At 36.5% G+C, this 17,073-nt stretch overlaps 1 protein-coding gene across 1 annotated transcript; it reads left to right on the top strand.

Annotated features, from left to right (window-relative positions):
* The first annotated feature begins 5,343 nt into the window (after window positions 1-5,343).
* Window positions 5,344-16,280, top strand: LOC122183423. The gene is made up of 9 exons (XM_042877319.1): window positions 5,344-5,400; window positions 7,002-7,121; window positions 7,649-7,741; window positions 11,260-11,320; window positions 11,723-11,898; window positions 12,322-12,522; window positions 12,915-13,081; window positions 13,490-13,647; window positions 16,148-16,280. The coding sequence occupies exons 2-9, from the start codon at window positions 7,041-7,043 to the stop codon at window positions 16,234-16,236; spliced, it is 1,026 nt and encodes a 341-aa protein (XP_042733253.1). The 5' UTR covers window positions 5,344-5,400; window positions 7,002-7,040; the 3' UTR covers window positions 16,237-16,280.
* The last annotated feature ends 793 nt before the right edge of the window (window positions 16,281-17,073 follow it).

The raw sequence follows: 17,073 nt of genomic DNA, 5'->3' as shown, positions 1-17,073 counted from the left end.
ATTTGCAGTACAAGGTCTTGTTTCAATTTCAACATTTCTGGTGTCAGTAGAAAACTCATTAATTAGCCTGATGCAGCCCTCTGTTTATTGTTCATTACTGGTTTTTCATGTCGGCATCAATGAAGTAAGAAAGAGAAGTCTAAGGGTAATTAAAAGGGATTTCAGGGACTTGGGGCAACTGGATAAGTGTGAGGAGCACAAGCAATGTTTTCCTCTATTTTTCCAGTAGCAGAGAACAATACTGTAAGGAACAGGCAGACCCTGCTGTTGGCTCTGAAGCTGGTGTTACTGCCAAAGTTTTGGGTTTCCTCACCACGTGACCGTCTACACAACACCAGGCTTGCTGGATGCTGTGGAGATGAACCTTTTTCAGAGGGAGAAAAGGATTTCAGAGTAGGAATTGGTAGGGCTGATCAGTAGAGCTTCAAACTAGATTCAAAGGAAGTGAAAGGATAAAACCTAGCCTAAGGGACAACTTGCCAACATCTGGGGGCCTGCACTCTAGTGAGATCTTTCAATATGTTTCACCAAGTGCTGGGTACAATGTAAAATGTTTGCAGTGTTTCTACACCAATGCACACAGCATGAGGAACAAGCAAGAGGAGCTAGGAATTTAGGCTCAGTCCTAGAGCTATGACACCAATGGCATAAGCAAACCCCCTTGGGAAGAGCCCTCTAAGTGGTATGTTGCAATAGACAGTTCTGAGCTCTTTCAGCAGGGACAGGCAGGGCAGGTGAGGCAGGGGGTGTGGTGTATGTGTGGAAAGAGGCAGGCTGTGCAGAACTCATAGCTGGCTATGACACAACTGTAAGCCCCCAGGTAAGGATGAAAGGTCAAATAAAGCAGACTGGCTACCCAGCTAGACACAGACTCTGAGCTTTGAGGAAATGGTCCTTCAATGTTAAACATCTCTCTTGGGCTCCCTGATCTTCCAGTGTTCTAACAAATGGGATACCTCCTTGAAGAGGTCAAAGTTGGCTTTCCTGAAAACCAAAGTTGCATTCCTACTTACATACCTGTTTTTTCCACACAAGATCCTGAACTCTGCTATTTTATGTTTGCTGCAGCCAAAGCTGCCACCAGTCTTCACATTCACAACCAGCCCTTCTTTGTCAGTTAAAAAAAAAAAAAAAAAAGTCCAGTCAATCTCTCCATGTTGGCTCTCTGCCACCTGTTTACAGATGTTATCATCAGTGCTCTGCAGGAACCTCCTGGACTGTGTGCTTGGCAGTGTTTCTTTTCCACAAATATCAGGATGACTGAAGTCTCCCATGAGAACTGATGCCCAGAACCGTGAGGCAATAAGGCCTCACCAACTTCCTCCTCCTGATCAGTCAGCCCGTAGTAAACACCCACAGTGGTGTCACCCATATTAGCCTGTCCCTTAATTCTCACCTGTAAGATTTCACTTTATCAGTGATCACTAGGCAGAGCTCAATACATTCCAGTTCTTCTCTTGCATAAAGAGCAATTCCATCAGCTCACCTCTCTGGTCTGTATTTCCTAAAAAGCAGCATTCTAGACAGGCAAGCTGTCCCACCATGTCTCTATCATCACAATGAAATTATGAACCTACAACCACACACAGATCTCTAGCTCTTTATATTTATTCCTCTTGCAGTGTAAATTGGTATACTGGCACTTTTCTGTTTTATTTAGTCAGCTACTGTCAGAAGAATCTACCTTGCATTAAAATGCAACCAAGGATATCTATGAGTAGCTCCCAGTTTTTATACTTTACACACTCATGTCTATTACTGCTGTAATTCATCTGGTAATATCTGTCAGACTCACTCAAAATGCGACACGTATCACTGTTATGTAAATTTGCACCGCACCTGCAAGACAAGGATGTAAAAAGAAAAGTACTGGGATGGGAAATAGTGGAATTTTTCTTTTGTGACTATTATGAAATAGAATGAATAAAATTGAGTCACTGAGGATCTTTAGGCAATTTTAAGCTTAAATGACTCATTTTTCAAATGAGAAAAAAAACATCACTTTGCCAGTCCCTTATGTACATATAAGTTAATGAGAAATGACTATAGTGATTCTTAAAGTTATATCAATTTTGAAGTTGTTAAAAAATTACCTTAGTGGCATACTGAATGCAACTGAGTGCCATATGTTACCAATTTGTGTTATCTAACTTTTAAATGCAAAAATGTTATCTCCACTGTCCACTCTTTTTTAATTATTTTTAGGTTTTTTTTTCCCAGCAAGAAGTTTAACAATGTTGTTTTTATTTTTCAAGAACTTAGAATAATTGTAATGACTGTCTTCCATACTCAGATCACTACTCTACAAAACCAGAAATGGACAAGAAGAAAAAATCCACTTCAAGTAAATGAACAGACCCATATTTATTAAATAACATAATGTAGTTGAATAGAATCTAATTGTTGAGTTGAATCTCGTTGCTGAAGCCTCAGTGTTTTTCTCTAGAGTCCAGGCTATTTACATGCTTTCAAGGTCAGCTTAGTCTCCATATTTTTAATGTCATTTTGAAAAATGTACATCAAAATTGTCTGATGATTCATTATAATTGGAGTTCATTCTCTAGTGTTCTGATTTCATCATTTCTTCCATCCTCTGCAGATTGTAAAAGACATGCAGGAAATGAAAAACAAGCATATGAAGATAATCAAACAACTGGAAAATATCAAAAAAGAAAAACAGGTAATTATTCTGGAGCCTGAATATCATTGTGTCATATTATTAGTCAAAGTGAAACAGATGGAATCATAGAATAGGTTGGGTTGGAATGGACCCCAAAGAACATTATGTTCCAAACCCCCTTCCACAGGCAAGGCCACGAACCTCCAGATCTGGTGATTGACCAGATTGCCCAGGGCTCCATCCAAACTGGTTTTGAGCACTTCCAGGGATGGAGTGCCTACAGCATCTCTGGCAGCCTGTTCCAGCACCTCGCCTCTCTCTCTGAAGAATTTCCCCCTGACATCCAATCTAAATCTTCACTCCTTCAGCTTAAAATCATTCCCCCTTGTCCTGTGACTATCCATCTTGAGAAATTGATTCACCTCCGGTTTATAATCCCTTTTAAATACTGGAAGACTGCAGTGAGGTGTCCCTGCAGCCTTCTCCAGGCTGAACAAGCTCAGGTCCCTCAGCCTGTCTTCATAAGGGAGGTGCTCCAGCCCTCTGATCATCTTTGAAACCTTCCTCTGGACCCTCTCTAACAACTCCACATCTTTCTTGTACTAGGGGCCCCAGATCTGGATGCAGTACTTCAGATGGGACCTCACGAGGGCAGAGTAGAGAGGGACAATCACCTCCCTGTCCCTGCTGGCCACCCCTCTTCTGATGGAGCCCAGAATACCATTGGCCTTCCAAGCTACAAGAGCACATTGTTGGCTAATGTTTAGTTTTCCATCCACCAGTACCCCCAGCTCCTTCTCCACAGGGATACTATTAATGAGTTCTTCTTTCTGTCTGTATACATATCTGGGCTTACTTGAACCCAAGTGCAAAATTTTGCACTTTGCTACATTAAACCTCATTAGGCTTACATGGCCCCTCCTTTCTAGCCTCTCAAAGTCCCTCTGGATGGTTTCACTTCCTTCTAATGTGTCAACTGCACTACTCAGCTTGGTGTCATCAGCAAACTTAATGAGAGTGCACTCGAGCCTGACATCAATATAATTGATGAAAATGTTGAAAAGCACCCGTCCCAAGACAGACCCCTGGGGGACACCATTCATAACTGGCCTCTAAGTGCACATAAAACCATTCAACATAACCCTCTGCCTATGGCCTTCCAGCCACCGAATATCCACTGAACAGTCCACTCCTCAAATCTGTATCTCTCCAATTTAGAGATGTATTGAGGGACCACATCAAAAATTTTGCCCGAGTCCAGGTAGATGACATTGGGTACCTTCCCTTTGTCCACCAGTGTCGTCACTCCATCATAGAAGGCCACTAGTTTGGTCAGGCATGACCTTGCCATGCTGGCAATCTCAGATAACCTGTTCATCCCTCATGTGCCTTAACATGCCTTCTAGGAGAACCTGTTCCACGATCTTTCCAGGCACAGAGGTGAGGCTCACTGGTCTGTAGTTCCTGGGTCCTCTTTCCTCTCTTTCTTGTAAATGGGAATGACATTTCCATTTTTCCTGTCCCTGGGGACTTCAACCAACAGTCACAATATATGGTATATATTCATATATGGTGTCAAGTGACTCAGCAACCACATCAGCCAGCTCATTTAGGACTCTGGAATGCAAGTCATCTGGCCCCATAGACTTGCATATATTCATTCTCATGAGGCAGTCTCAGACTTACTCTGCCCTTACAGAGGGGGAGCAGGGAGGATTTACTCCCCTAGTTTCCAGCTACAGGGCCAGGGATATGAGCTTCAGGGACATGAACAATACAAGAATCCTGGCAGTAAATGAAGACCATGGCAAAAACTCATCTACTACCTCAGCCTTCTCCATATCTGTCATAGCCAGTTATCCTTTCTCATTTACCAAAGGAGGTGTACTCTTTTTGGCCTGCCTCTTCTGGCTGTTGTACCTATTGAATCTCTTCTTGGTGTTTTTAACATCCCTTGCCAAGTTCAGTTCCATCTGATCCTTGGCTTTCCTAATCACTTCTCTGCAAGTCCGGACAGCATCCCTGTATTCTCCCCAGAATGCCCTGGGGAGAATATGCCCTTATTTCCACAGCTTGTACAATCTGTTCTTTTCCCTTTGTCTGACCAGCAGATTTTGTGCCTCCGCTTCCTGCTTTCTCATTCTGAGGGATGGAGAGCTCTTGTGCTCCTAGAGGGCATCCTTGGAGAGTAGCCAGCTTTTTTCCATTTCTTTGTCTCTAAGGACAGCTTCCCAGGAGATCTCATGCAACAATTCCTTAAACATCCTGATGTTCATTCTCCCAAAATTCAGGGTCCTGAACCCACTCTTTGCCAGGACTACGTTACTTGAGATAACAAACTCAGAAGGGGCATGGTCACTGCAACCTAAACTGCCTCCAGTTGTAACCTCTTTAATGATCTCCTCTGCACTGATGAGCACCTGATCCAGCAGTGCTTCCCCTGTGGTCAGTCTATCCAACACACGAACCAGAAGTTATCATTCATATATTCCAGAAAGTCTCCTGGATCTCTTGCAGCTTGCTGTACGGTTTTCCCAGCAGATATCTGGGTGGTTGACAAGGAGAAGTGCCTGAGCACGATGCCTTCTGCAGCTGAAGGAAGAAGGCATTGTCAGCAGGCTCCCCTTGATCAGGTGGTCTGTAGTGGGCCCCTACTACCAGGTGCCCTTTATTAGTCCTATCCCAAATTCTAACCCACAGGTCCTCAACCTGCTCCTTACTGTTTCTCAGAGGAAGATCCTTACAGTCAATCCAGTCTTTAAGGCAGAGGGCAAAACTAGGTAATAAATTTATTTCATTCACATTTGCTACTGCATTTAGTTACTCGTTGCATCCAATCTCCAAAAATGGCTATTTCTTCATTTTTTTTTAATACATTAGTATCTTCCCCATTCTGAATATTTATGCTGATGTATTTGCAGACTTTTCAGTTAATAAATTTTCCTGTTAAATGTCACTTTCTTCTGATGACTGACACAACTGTGTGAATTGATCTGTCAAGAATTATCTTTTTGTAAAAGGCTGTTCTAAGCCTCATTGCCAATGCAGAAGGTATTTCAGCCTTCTCTGTGGGCATGCTCTCTTTTCCTTTGCACTTGGCTCCTTTTCCATCTTTAAGGTTTAAATCCATTCTCTGTTTAGCTTAGTATATGACAATTTTTGTGAAGTTCATGAAGTTAATGAGCCCAATAAGGATAAATTTACCGGAAAACAACCCCAAAAAACATTTCATAGTAAAGCATTATACAAGTAGAATAATTCAAGTTGTTTCCAAAATATGAATAAGATTGTTTCCTTTTCTTTGAATCTTGGTTGACACACAAAGTAATGCTCATATAACTGGTTCTTTCAGCATTCAGACCCAGACACAGGTCTCCATGGATGTTTCAGTTTTTTCTTTTAGTGTTATGTAAATGTGGTTTAGAAAATCACAGAGGCCTTCCACCTGTAAATGTCCACAAGGCTACAGTAAGGATCCATAGGCTCCACTCTTGTGACTATAACTCCACAGTACCATGCTTTCCCTAGTGGAAGCATTTGTGCATTTCATTAGTCGGTAATTCTCCCCAGATCTGAATTACGTACATTTTGGGCTACATTGTACTGAAATCTTTTTCTTCAGCCTCCACTACTTTAATTCATCAGATTATTTTTCTTTGCCAATGAAGATCAAGACAGCCATTTGGTAGCTGTTTACATGTATGTTTTTCATAAAAATAAATTTCATTCTGTCCAGAGGGTACACACTTCCAAAGATTCCAAATTTATTTCTCTACTGAGCACAGACAGAATCATAGGGACTATAATATGTTTTTAGTTAAAATCTTTGAGAGCGAAGTAGTTCATGGAAGCACTGGAAATATCCCTACTTCTTAAGCTTTCTGATTTATTATAGAATAAATTTATTTATTGTATATGCATTTATATGTATATAAAATATATATATTTATATATATATGTATATGCATTTATTATACAATTCCATTGCCTTATTTAGAAAGATTCTTTTGCTGAGCTATTTTCTATACTGCTCGTATCTTTAACTTCCCATCTTTTATTTTCTTAGAAAAGCTAAATTTGTTTAAAATTGCTTAGCCATGCCTAGAGAGAATTCATTAGGGTCTGCTCTTCGAAAGACTTGTGGCTTCTGCAAAATGCAGGAGAAAAAATGATTACCTGAGCAGGATTTTTTGCCTTAAGCTTACGTCCTGTGAAGATACTAGCCTCTTGTGAGCAACACAAAAAATTTGCAGATTAAAAAAAAAAAAAAAAGAATTGGAGAAGGAAAAGTAATATTTTGCTATTGTATAAATGTTATTCATGTTTTCACTTTCCTGTTTTCACTCTGAATTCATTTTCTCAATAATCTTTTCTAATATAGGAGCAGACTGTAACTACTGTAAAACTGTATGGTGACAAAATGAGGAGTCTGAAATCTCAATTAGAAGCTTACCGAGAGCTGATGAACAAGAACAGACAATACTGGCAAAATCTAGCTAAGGTAAACAAGAAGTGAATTTTAATAGAAGAATAAGAGCAACAGAAACATATGGGTGATGCAGAAAGAGATTGTAGAAGTTGTGTTTTCTTTTCAGTGACAAACTGAAGATATAATTTGAGAAACTACTACAAAACCATAGCTGTCTTCATCTGGAGATGAGTAAAACCTTACACAGTACATTTTCAGAACAGTTTTCATATCTTCAGTTCTGTGATGAATACTTGGTGTTAAGTTCTCCCATACTATTTTGCTTATACACTTGAGAACAATTATGTTTTTATGAAGGAAAATAAAGACGTTCACTGAGTATTAAGGATATCTAATGCTTTTTTAGCGATGACCAGAAATTACCAGAATTAAGGTTTATCCCATTCTTTATATTCTACAACCAAGCAAAAATTTCTGCATGCTCTAGTTCAAATGTTCAAATTTCTCAACTTGTGTGGAGGAAAAACTAAAACAATCAAATAAATAAATACTGAAGACCTTTTTGAAAAACGAACACTGCCTTATTCTATTTCTTTCAGAGCCTGAGGGAAATTAACAGTCAACTGAGCCAAGAGAAGGAAGATCTTCTTCATCAAATGAAACAACAAACAGAGAAATGGGAAGAAAAAAAGGTGAAAACAGCTGGTTTGTTTTTTCTTCATGAAGTTAAACTGTGCCCTCATTTTCATTTCTAGTTCATGCTGTTCCCAACAGTCTAAGGCAGTCTAAGACAACAATTTGTCTTTAGATATGTACAACTAAATCAGCCAAGATTAATTGCTAGACACTTGTTTTATTTCAGGGAATAAAAGTAATTTGGAGGTCATTAGATGCCAATGAAGAAGATGTACAGGATTTTGTTCTATGTTATTTTTCCACTAAAAACTGTAATTGTCATTTCTCAGTCTTTTTCACTTCTCATGTCTTTTCAATAATTGTAAAATCACAGCAGAGTTGGTTTTTGTTGTTTTTTAATTTTTTAATTTAGCAAATGATATAAAAAATACACAAAGTCTTCATCTATCACAACAATGTAAAGCAGCTCGTTGACCTAAGCAGCAAAAAATAACTTGCATAATGTTTCCCAGGAAAAAGGGGCATATTTGCAATATTTCTTTCTAATAATGCAGTATCAGTTTACTAATGATCTGAGATGGCAGCAGATGCAGAAAAAGCCTGCAGAAAGCAGTGAACTGTAAGAGCAAGTAGCTACAGCAGTGGGTTAAAACATCGTTTCCACCCTTCTTCTTATTGTGGCCAAACTGTATTGCAGTCACATTGTCAGACGATTTAGTAATACTCAAACTTTGTTCTTACTGAGTCATTGATCATTGTCAGATATTTCTGTTTATTACAGAAGCAAAAGAACTAAAAACAAAACAAACAAACAAAAAAAAAGGCCTTGGGTAAAATAAATGTGTGTTGCAAGAGCACAGCACTCTCCCCTTATTATTTTTTTTTTTCATTATAATAATTCTTTTAAGGGCAGGGTTGGGGAAATAGGGGAGATGAGCTATTTCAGGCACATCCAACCAATGTTGCTCATGGGCCTCATGGGCCACGTGCAGTCTGATACAGCTCACGCTGTAGCCATGCAATACCTCATGCTATCACAGTGGCAGCTCTGCCCCACAGAGTGGCCCAGCTGCATGGGCTCCAGGGCATGGGGAGGGTACAGTGTAATGCCAGCTTAAGTTATGGCAAATAATTTTATGCATTTCAAATTGTCAGTCCTGTGAAAAGTGAAAAACATGCAGCCATGCTTTCCATTTTGATAAATGAATTTGAGGTTTCAGGATTGCAAAAAAGAAATTATTTTTGTTTATTTGTGACTCTATTTCCAGTAGGCATACATTTGAAAATTTTCAAATGGAATGCATAGAGCTGTAATGAAAAATTTGTTCACATCTCTTTATCAGTCTCTTACCAGAGAGAAATATCATTTGGTTTACAATCATGGCTCATTCATTTTGTCATTTTTTTGGCAGTATGAACATTTGTGAACAATTGTTTTCAAGGATGAAGTACAGGAAGAATAAAATTTCACCAGACATCTTAAGAATTCACTGAGAATTGCAATCACTGCCACTGAACCAGACTGATGCATTAATTTCACAAAAATACCAAAATATATTTTTGTTAGTCTGTTTTTAATATATTTTAATAAAAAATGCTAAAACTTCAAGTTTTATTACTTACATATATGAACTACCTTATATATTTTATGAGGGCTGCTCTGAAAGTAATGCCTTCTATTGCATTATGTTGTTCCACAACATCAGAGGCAGATGTTGGCTGTATGGCAGTTGAGGCTGAACTTTCTCACCAGTGCAGGTTCTTTTTCATTGCTAGAGAAAATGCATAGCCAATGGTATTGACTATTTTGAAAAAAAAAAAAAAAAAAAGTTGTTTTGTAGTTGAGAATTTGCTCTGAGACTACTGTGTTCTTTGTATTGGTTGTAGTTTCCTTGGAAATAATTAGGTAGTATTAATTTTGGAGCAGCACTTGTAGATGGAGCTTTCATCAGTTTCTCTTCATTCAGTGCAGCTTAGGAAAGCCAAAAGGTCAGACATCCGTGAGTTATTTAACCTGGGAAGATCTTGAGGCTGTAACACCAGACAATAACATGTAGGCAGTTAATTCCTTTATCAACAGTTGTCTTGATACACTAACAAAACAACATTACTCAATGTAGAACGTATTTGTTTTTAGTTCTGAAAACAAACAAAAAAAAGTTGTATTTCATTTAATGGTCATGAAATGCTCAGTGTTGTGCACTTTCAATAAAAGGTTATGTTCTTAAACAGTTAAATAGGCTGCTTATGTCAGTACTTCTGTGCCCAGCATGCTTTCAGGACTGAGCCCAAAATGCACATTAAAATAATTTAATTTATTCCTGGTTATATCAGAGTCCAGTTTCTTCCCTAATATGAAATCACTAACATGGACTGTGAAGTGCCAATTTTGGCTCCATACACAGAAAAGCCATAACCTTATAAATATTCCAGTATGTATTCCTTCTGTAAATTAAGCTACATTTATCTGTGGAAATAACAATTTAAAGTGATTTTCAATTTGATTTGTGTGTTACAGAATTTTGCCCAGTTTGACCTGCTAGTTTCTTAGTGATATCTTGTCAAGAATTGCTTTCCAAATAAATGCAAGGGTATTTTTCAGATTTACCTATTTTATACCTCTCTTCTGAATTACATGTATACCATACATTCTGAATTTCTTGTTACTGGAGAAAATAACTTTTTTTTTTCTTTTTCTAATATAATCTATGAGCATTTAATTATTGTCTGTTATTTTCTATATATATATATTATTATGCATAAAATATGTAAGTATTTCTGTAATTTTGAAATCATAGTCTGTATATCAATCAACTGTCACTGTACTACAATAGGGCATATATTCAGGATCATGTTGACACTCTTTTGAAGGAAGAAAAGTCTAAAAATCAGACTCAAATTTTGAAATAGAGTGCAGATTCCTATAGCATTTCGGAGTGAAAAATAGGAAGGAGTATTTTTTTACAATGCAGCACCATCTTTTGATGGAATTTTGAATGTCATCAGTATTTAATTTTTTTTTTCTCCTATGTTTTATGATATATCTCCAATATTAGCTGATTCCCAGTTGACAAACAGTGAAGACTATAGTTTTTTACAAATTCTTGAAATGTAGCATATTATATTTTAAGAAAGAATAGCAAGTGGTGAAGTTATAATGTTCTAAGATATACAGGAAGAAAGAACCTCTTTTATGACACCAGGTAGTACTATCAAGATCTGAAGCAAAGAAACTTTCCTTCTGTGCTGACTTTAGACTGTGTGTGCAAAGGATTTTATTTTTCAAATTTTTGTGAGACTTACTCTGTAATTTTTATCTCTTTAATTCTTGCAATGTGGGCAAATGTAAGTATTGGACATTTTGGTTAATTTTCTTGTGAAAATGGTAAAGTCTGAGAAGTCTCTGCTTTTCTTCTTTTATATTTTCTTTTATAGCAACAACCTGTTACTGCTCATTTCTCTAGGATGCGACTATCAGTGGCAACATTATTCCACTGTTATTAATTTTTACATGTATACTCACAAAGGAAATACAAAAACTGATGTCTTTCTCTCCTCTTTTCTTGCCTTTCAGGTCAGGATCCTTGAAAATCTGTCTAAAAAAATCAGTCATCTTTATGCCCAACACACATTGAGTGAGTTTTGTATTTTGGACATGAAATTTCTCGATCTTCCTATTTTCCCTCCTATTTTTCTTATGCTGTGGATTATACCAGACAAAATCTGTATAAGCTTTTCCATTACAATACTGTATTTCAGGTTAAATTAAAGAATTTTAGAGCCAGAAATGTCTATCATAACTCCAAACTCTTTAGTATAACTGGATTATTACAGTCAGGAAGAATTTTGTGTAGACTTCAACATTTGAATAGAATATTCTAACAGAATTCTTGATTGTCATAATTAATTTGTGCATTACAAATTCTTGATTTCTTAATGGAGACAATTTAGTACACTTAGACAATATTGCAGCCAGTGCATAGTCATAGAAATGCTCAACTTTTTCTTGATTACATCTTCTACTGGTTTCAATATAGCTTTGCAGGAATTTCACAATATCAGTCTGTATGTGGAAAGAGTGTCAGACCATGTGGATTTCCAGATCAAAATTCTTCAGCACAAATCTGAAAAGACCGAAGACTTGGAAAAAGCAGATGTGCTCATTTTAAAATCAAAAGCAGAACAAGTGAGTAACACAATGGAAATGAAATTGGTTGGTTTATAATTATTCCAGTTGTTTCAAAATATGTCAGACTGACTAATTCTAGAAAGGCTGAAGGAAGCTAGAAGACTGACAACAAAAAATATGGGAAATTTATATGTGCTTTGAGAATGATAAATTGGTGATAAATTATTAAAATACTATAGTAAGAAAATGAAGTCTAATTCTTCTGGAACCAAATAGTGTGCTGTTATCTTCATTATAATGCTAGTATACATTTTACTACAAAATCTTTTGAACATCTCTAGTATGAATTGTAAAAACTGTACACCAAACATTGGAAGTAAGCAACATCTACTTCTTTTAGATTTTTTTCCATTTGTGCTCTAACTTGATCATTAATATCTTGGAAAATTCATTCTGATGAACAGATTTTGCATTAACATTTTAAAATATATCTTTGTGGCCTCCCAGGGAGCTAATGAAGAGAAGTCTGAAAACTCGGTGGAAATGGGACCTCTGTGGCAAGCACACATCATACTGCAAAAGATACAGGAGTCTTTACGGAAACGAGAAAGAGAAGTTACTGAGCTCCTAGAAAGTGAAAGAAGATATAACAATGCAGTGAAACCTGAAATTACAGTCCTAGTATTCTTGAAAAATCTAGCTAAGAAGGTCGGAACTCAGAGACCGTAAAAGTGAAAAATGATTTGCTGAGTTTACAAAGAAGTTCAATTTGGAAAAATGTGTATTTTAATTAATTATATTTAGTGTTAAAAAATAGAAAAGCTATTTTATGCATATTGATTTAAAGGCTAAATGAAATTTTCAGAATTACACATGTAATTAAAGAAATCTAGACCCTCACTGAAAATGGACCTACAGAAATCTGATTACACCAATCTGAATACTCTTTTTAAGGGATTATTTTAATATATAAATTAGTGAAACTCAAAAATGAAATCATGGAAAAAACAGTATTTTTCTGTTCTTTCAGTTCTTATCTGAAAAACATGATTTGCAAACAGTTTTGCAGAAAATTTAATCTTATTTTTGATCCATGGTAGGTTCACACCTTATACTGTGATGTCCCTGAGGCACAGCAGTACATCAATCAGCTTGTCAGGAAGAATGAGGTTGAAAGGGCTGGTTGGAAAGAAGCCTTTAATAAAGCTCAGGCTGACATTTCGTCCTATGAAGTGCTTTATGGAAATGAACGTAGGGATGACAAAAGGTATGTAGGAGTGTTAATAAAGATAGAAATAATATTAAAAAAGTAATGAGTTGTTTCCATACTGAGAAAATACATTTTAAAGAATCTTATTATAATTTTCATGCATGGTTTTGAAATTGAAAAAAACAATCAATGTATTCTATAATTATATTAAAAAATTAAATCAAGGAGCTTAAAAACACCTTATAAAGAGCAGGAAAACAATTCAGCATATCTGTCTTATGCAAATTTTAACCAGTGTGTTATAAAATATACTGAAATAAGCTTATTTGGCAAGACTGTTATAGTATCAACAACTTCTTTTTCTACATTTTTCAGAATGTTTCTTCCTCATACTTTTCGTAATTGCACCCTTCTTGTAGTTTTAATAATTAGTTTCTCACAAAGTCTTCATTTTATTTTGAACAGCAACAGGACACAGTTCTCTATGAAGCTTTTCAGAAATCTTGGGAGAGCAAAGTCTGAATTAGAATTTGCTGAAACAGAGAAGATAGTTTTTGATTGTATCCAGACTGGGGAAATCCCCAACTGGATTAAAAGAGATTGTCCTTATGTAGTCTTGACAGGTGAGAAATCCTTTCATCAATTCAGAGAAGGCTAATTTATTTTTTATATAAGAAAACAGAGAACAGCAGTAGCATTTAAATTCATATTGTGGTAATGCCATATAATATCCCATGAAACACCTCCAGCTATATTCATTTTAATTAATTATTATATGAATTTATAAGCCTGGGACTTCATTTTCATATTTGTTTCTCTTTGCTCATCTTTTCTCTGGTGTCTTTATCATTTTAAAATCAGATGTATTGTGTACAATGTGTCTATCTATTTCAATGTGTGTTCAAGGTAGACAGATCCAGAATACCCTCTAGCTTAACATTCAGGCATTGAACACAATGGGAATTACAGAACTCAGAGAATAGTATAGAGAATAGACTACCGAAAAATCTTACAAAATATCCACTGCATGAATTTAATACATTGGCTCTTCTGAGAAGGAATAATTTTCCAATATTTTGCTTGTTTTTTTTTTTAATTATTTTGCAACACACAGTGGTTTTGGTGGTCTAGACAGGGAAAGAGGAATGGCTATGATTTCTATTTTAGGAATTACTATTTCTAATTTAAGATATTTACTGTGATATGTATTTGTCATTTAACTACATAATTACTGGAACTGCCCAGAAGACTATAAGGATGTATGCTCTAGAGAGATAAGTCAGCATTCAGAGGAAATAATGCAAAAGTTTGAAATGGAAATGAAGGTAATATATTACAATATATTATATCATATGGTTTTAAATCATTAAAATAAAAAATGCCATTCTTTTCTGTTCTATTCTTAAGGGATTTTAGATTTTCTCTAGAGTATCTTAAAGTACATCTGCAGACAAGTGGTAACTATATGAACTGAGTTTTTCCTGCTGAAGTTGAATTATAGAATCATAGAGTCATAGAATAACAGAATCATAGAATTGTTTGAGTTGTAAGGGACCCTTAAAATTGATTTAGTCAAACTCCTGTGCAAGGAACAGGGACATCTACAGCTAGATAAGCTTTCTCAGAGCCTAGTTCAACCGGACTTTGAATGTCTCCAAGATCAAAATATATGTAGGTTGCTCCAAAAGTAATGCCTCCTATACGAAGAACACAGTATCACTATTAGAGCAAATTCTAAGCTACAAAACTCTTATTTTACACAATTAGGTATGCATTTTGCCAGCAATGAACGAGAACCTGCATATCATGACCATAAAAATCTTCACCAATAGAGATGACCCACTGTTTCTCAGCTGCTATGATAGTATCATTGGTAGGAAAATGTTGCCCATGCAGTCCCTAATTCATCAGCTCAAACAGATGGAAATCAGAAGGAGCCAAATCCAGAGCATACTGTGTGTGTGGTAGGATAGTCCAGACAAAACTGGCTATATGCTTCATGGTCTTCAAACTGACATGGGGCCTTGCATCTTCTTGTAAGATAAAGGTCCTGACCTACCACAGGAAGTTCAATCCCTCAGCTTGGTCAATGTTGCAGTGTAAAAGTGAGAGCTGATGGTTTGCCTGGGTTCCAAGAAATATAAAAGAATCACACCTTTTCTATCCCAAAAGATATTGCACATCACTTTACCTGCTGAAGGCTGCATCTTGAACTTTTTCTTCAGTGGAGAATTACAATTATCACTCCTTACTCTGCTTTTTTTATTTTAGCTTGTAGTGGTGAAAACACATCTCATTGCCAGAAATGATGCAATCCAGAAAACTCAGAAAACTGATCTCAGAGTGGCTCAGTAGGTCCTGTTTCTGTTCCTGTGTGAGCATGCGTGCAAACTTTTAAATATTCCAACATGGCCACCTTTGTTTCAACATATTGAAGCTGATAACCAGCCTTGTGCACATTTCCCTGATTATAATCCACAAATTCATGTGGATGAAGTGATGCAGACACTCTGTTTCATGGTGTAATACCTGCACATGGCCATCTTGAACATGACTTTTCTTTCACATCGCTGATACCACTGCTGAAACTCACCACTCACCACTCCACTATGCTCACATCCACTGGTTAGTCTCCAAGCATCGATGAATGTCAGTGGGTGCTATTTTTTTCATCTTGGGGGAATTCGTTTACATGCATTTGCTTAATATGCACTTCCACATCAGACATCATTCTGTCAGAGTGCCTCTCTGCTGCCATCGGTCACACAGCAACAAAGAAGTAACAGAATATCAGAGTATTAGCAGAAGGCTCAACCTCCACTGACATAACACCAAAATCTGCTTCTGGTGCTGTGGGGTGGCATAACAAAATAGGAGGCCTTATTTTCAGAGCAGTACTTGTACTTTAATGATACAACAGAAAACAGAGTGTAATAAGAACCTTGGTATATTTTTGTTGCTGGACTCCAAACTGAACAGTCCCCAAATTGCCATCAATTATTATTTCTTTTACATTAATTTAGTTATAATGCTAAATTAATACACAGAAATTTTTCATTATTAAATGATGCACACAAAAAATAAAATGTTTACAATTATTAATTATGTCACTGATATTTTTAGGTGGTCAAGAAAACAATGGAACAGTAAAAAACACACCAACAATGGAACAAGTTTCCTGTTTTAAAGGGGACACTGGATGGACGTCTTGAATAATAGAAACATTTTCTACAGCAGCTTCGTGATAAAAAATTAATTGGAAGAACTTCAAGCCCACTATTTACTCTCAAGAAACTTTTGGAGTTTCAGTGTTTTGAAACTTTTAGTCACTTTAAGAAATATTTTGAAGACATCTTTAAATACAAAACAACAAAACGCACACACAAAGCCCCCCCACTATTGTATCCTGAAAGAGTTTGACTGAACAAAAGAGCCTAAATGCTTTATTTAAACAGATACAGATCTGTTTGTAAGTGGATGGGATTAATCTCACCAAATTTCTGATGTCTAAAATTATGCATCTAACATTTATCTATAAGAATAGAGAGATGGCTCCAAACTGTATTTTTTCCCAGAGCACGAACAGCTCTGTTCCACGGAGAGAAAGCTCAGGGTGAAATGCTGTTTGGGTGTTAAAATGTTAATAATAAGCATGATCTGTACAGATTAAACTAGGAACTAAAAAAAAATAACTTTTTGTTTATTTTTTTTGTGGTTTTGGTGGTGGCCTTTTGTTATTATTTTTTCAAGTAAAAGATTTACTCTTAGCTTTAAATGTTTTGGACAAAGAAAAGCACATTTGTACACAAAAGGAAAATTATGCTTATTTTTAAAGACCGTGCTGAAAGATGCATGGCCAGCTATAACAGTCATTGGACTAGACCACCATTCCACGTGAAAGCCTTCAGAGAAGTCCCAGACATGTTGCTTTTCTTTGTCTTTCCCTTTTTAAAATAATTATGTAGTGGGAACATGTTTTTAATTCTGCACATAATAAAATAAAAGGAATGAATCGCAGTGGACCACACCATATCTGACAGACCATGTTA

Source organism: Lagopus leucura, unplaced genomic scaffold (assembly GCF_019238085.1).
Source record: "Lagopus leucura isolate 7727_CA_CO unplaced genomic scaffold, USGS_WTPT01 Super-Scaffold_100018, whole genome shotgun sequence".
Taxonomy (NCBI): Eukaryota; Metazoa; Chordata; class Aves; order Galliformes; family Phasianidae; genus Lagopus; species Lagopus leucura.
The sequence above is the reverse complement of the archived record's forward strand: the minus strand, read 5'-3'. Positions and strand labels throughout refer to the sequence as shown.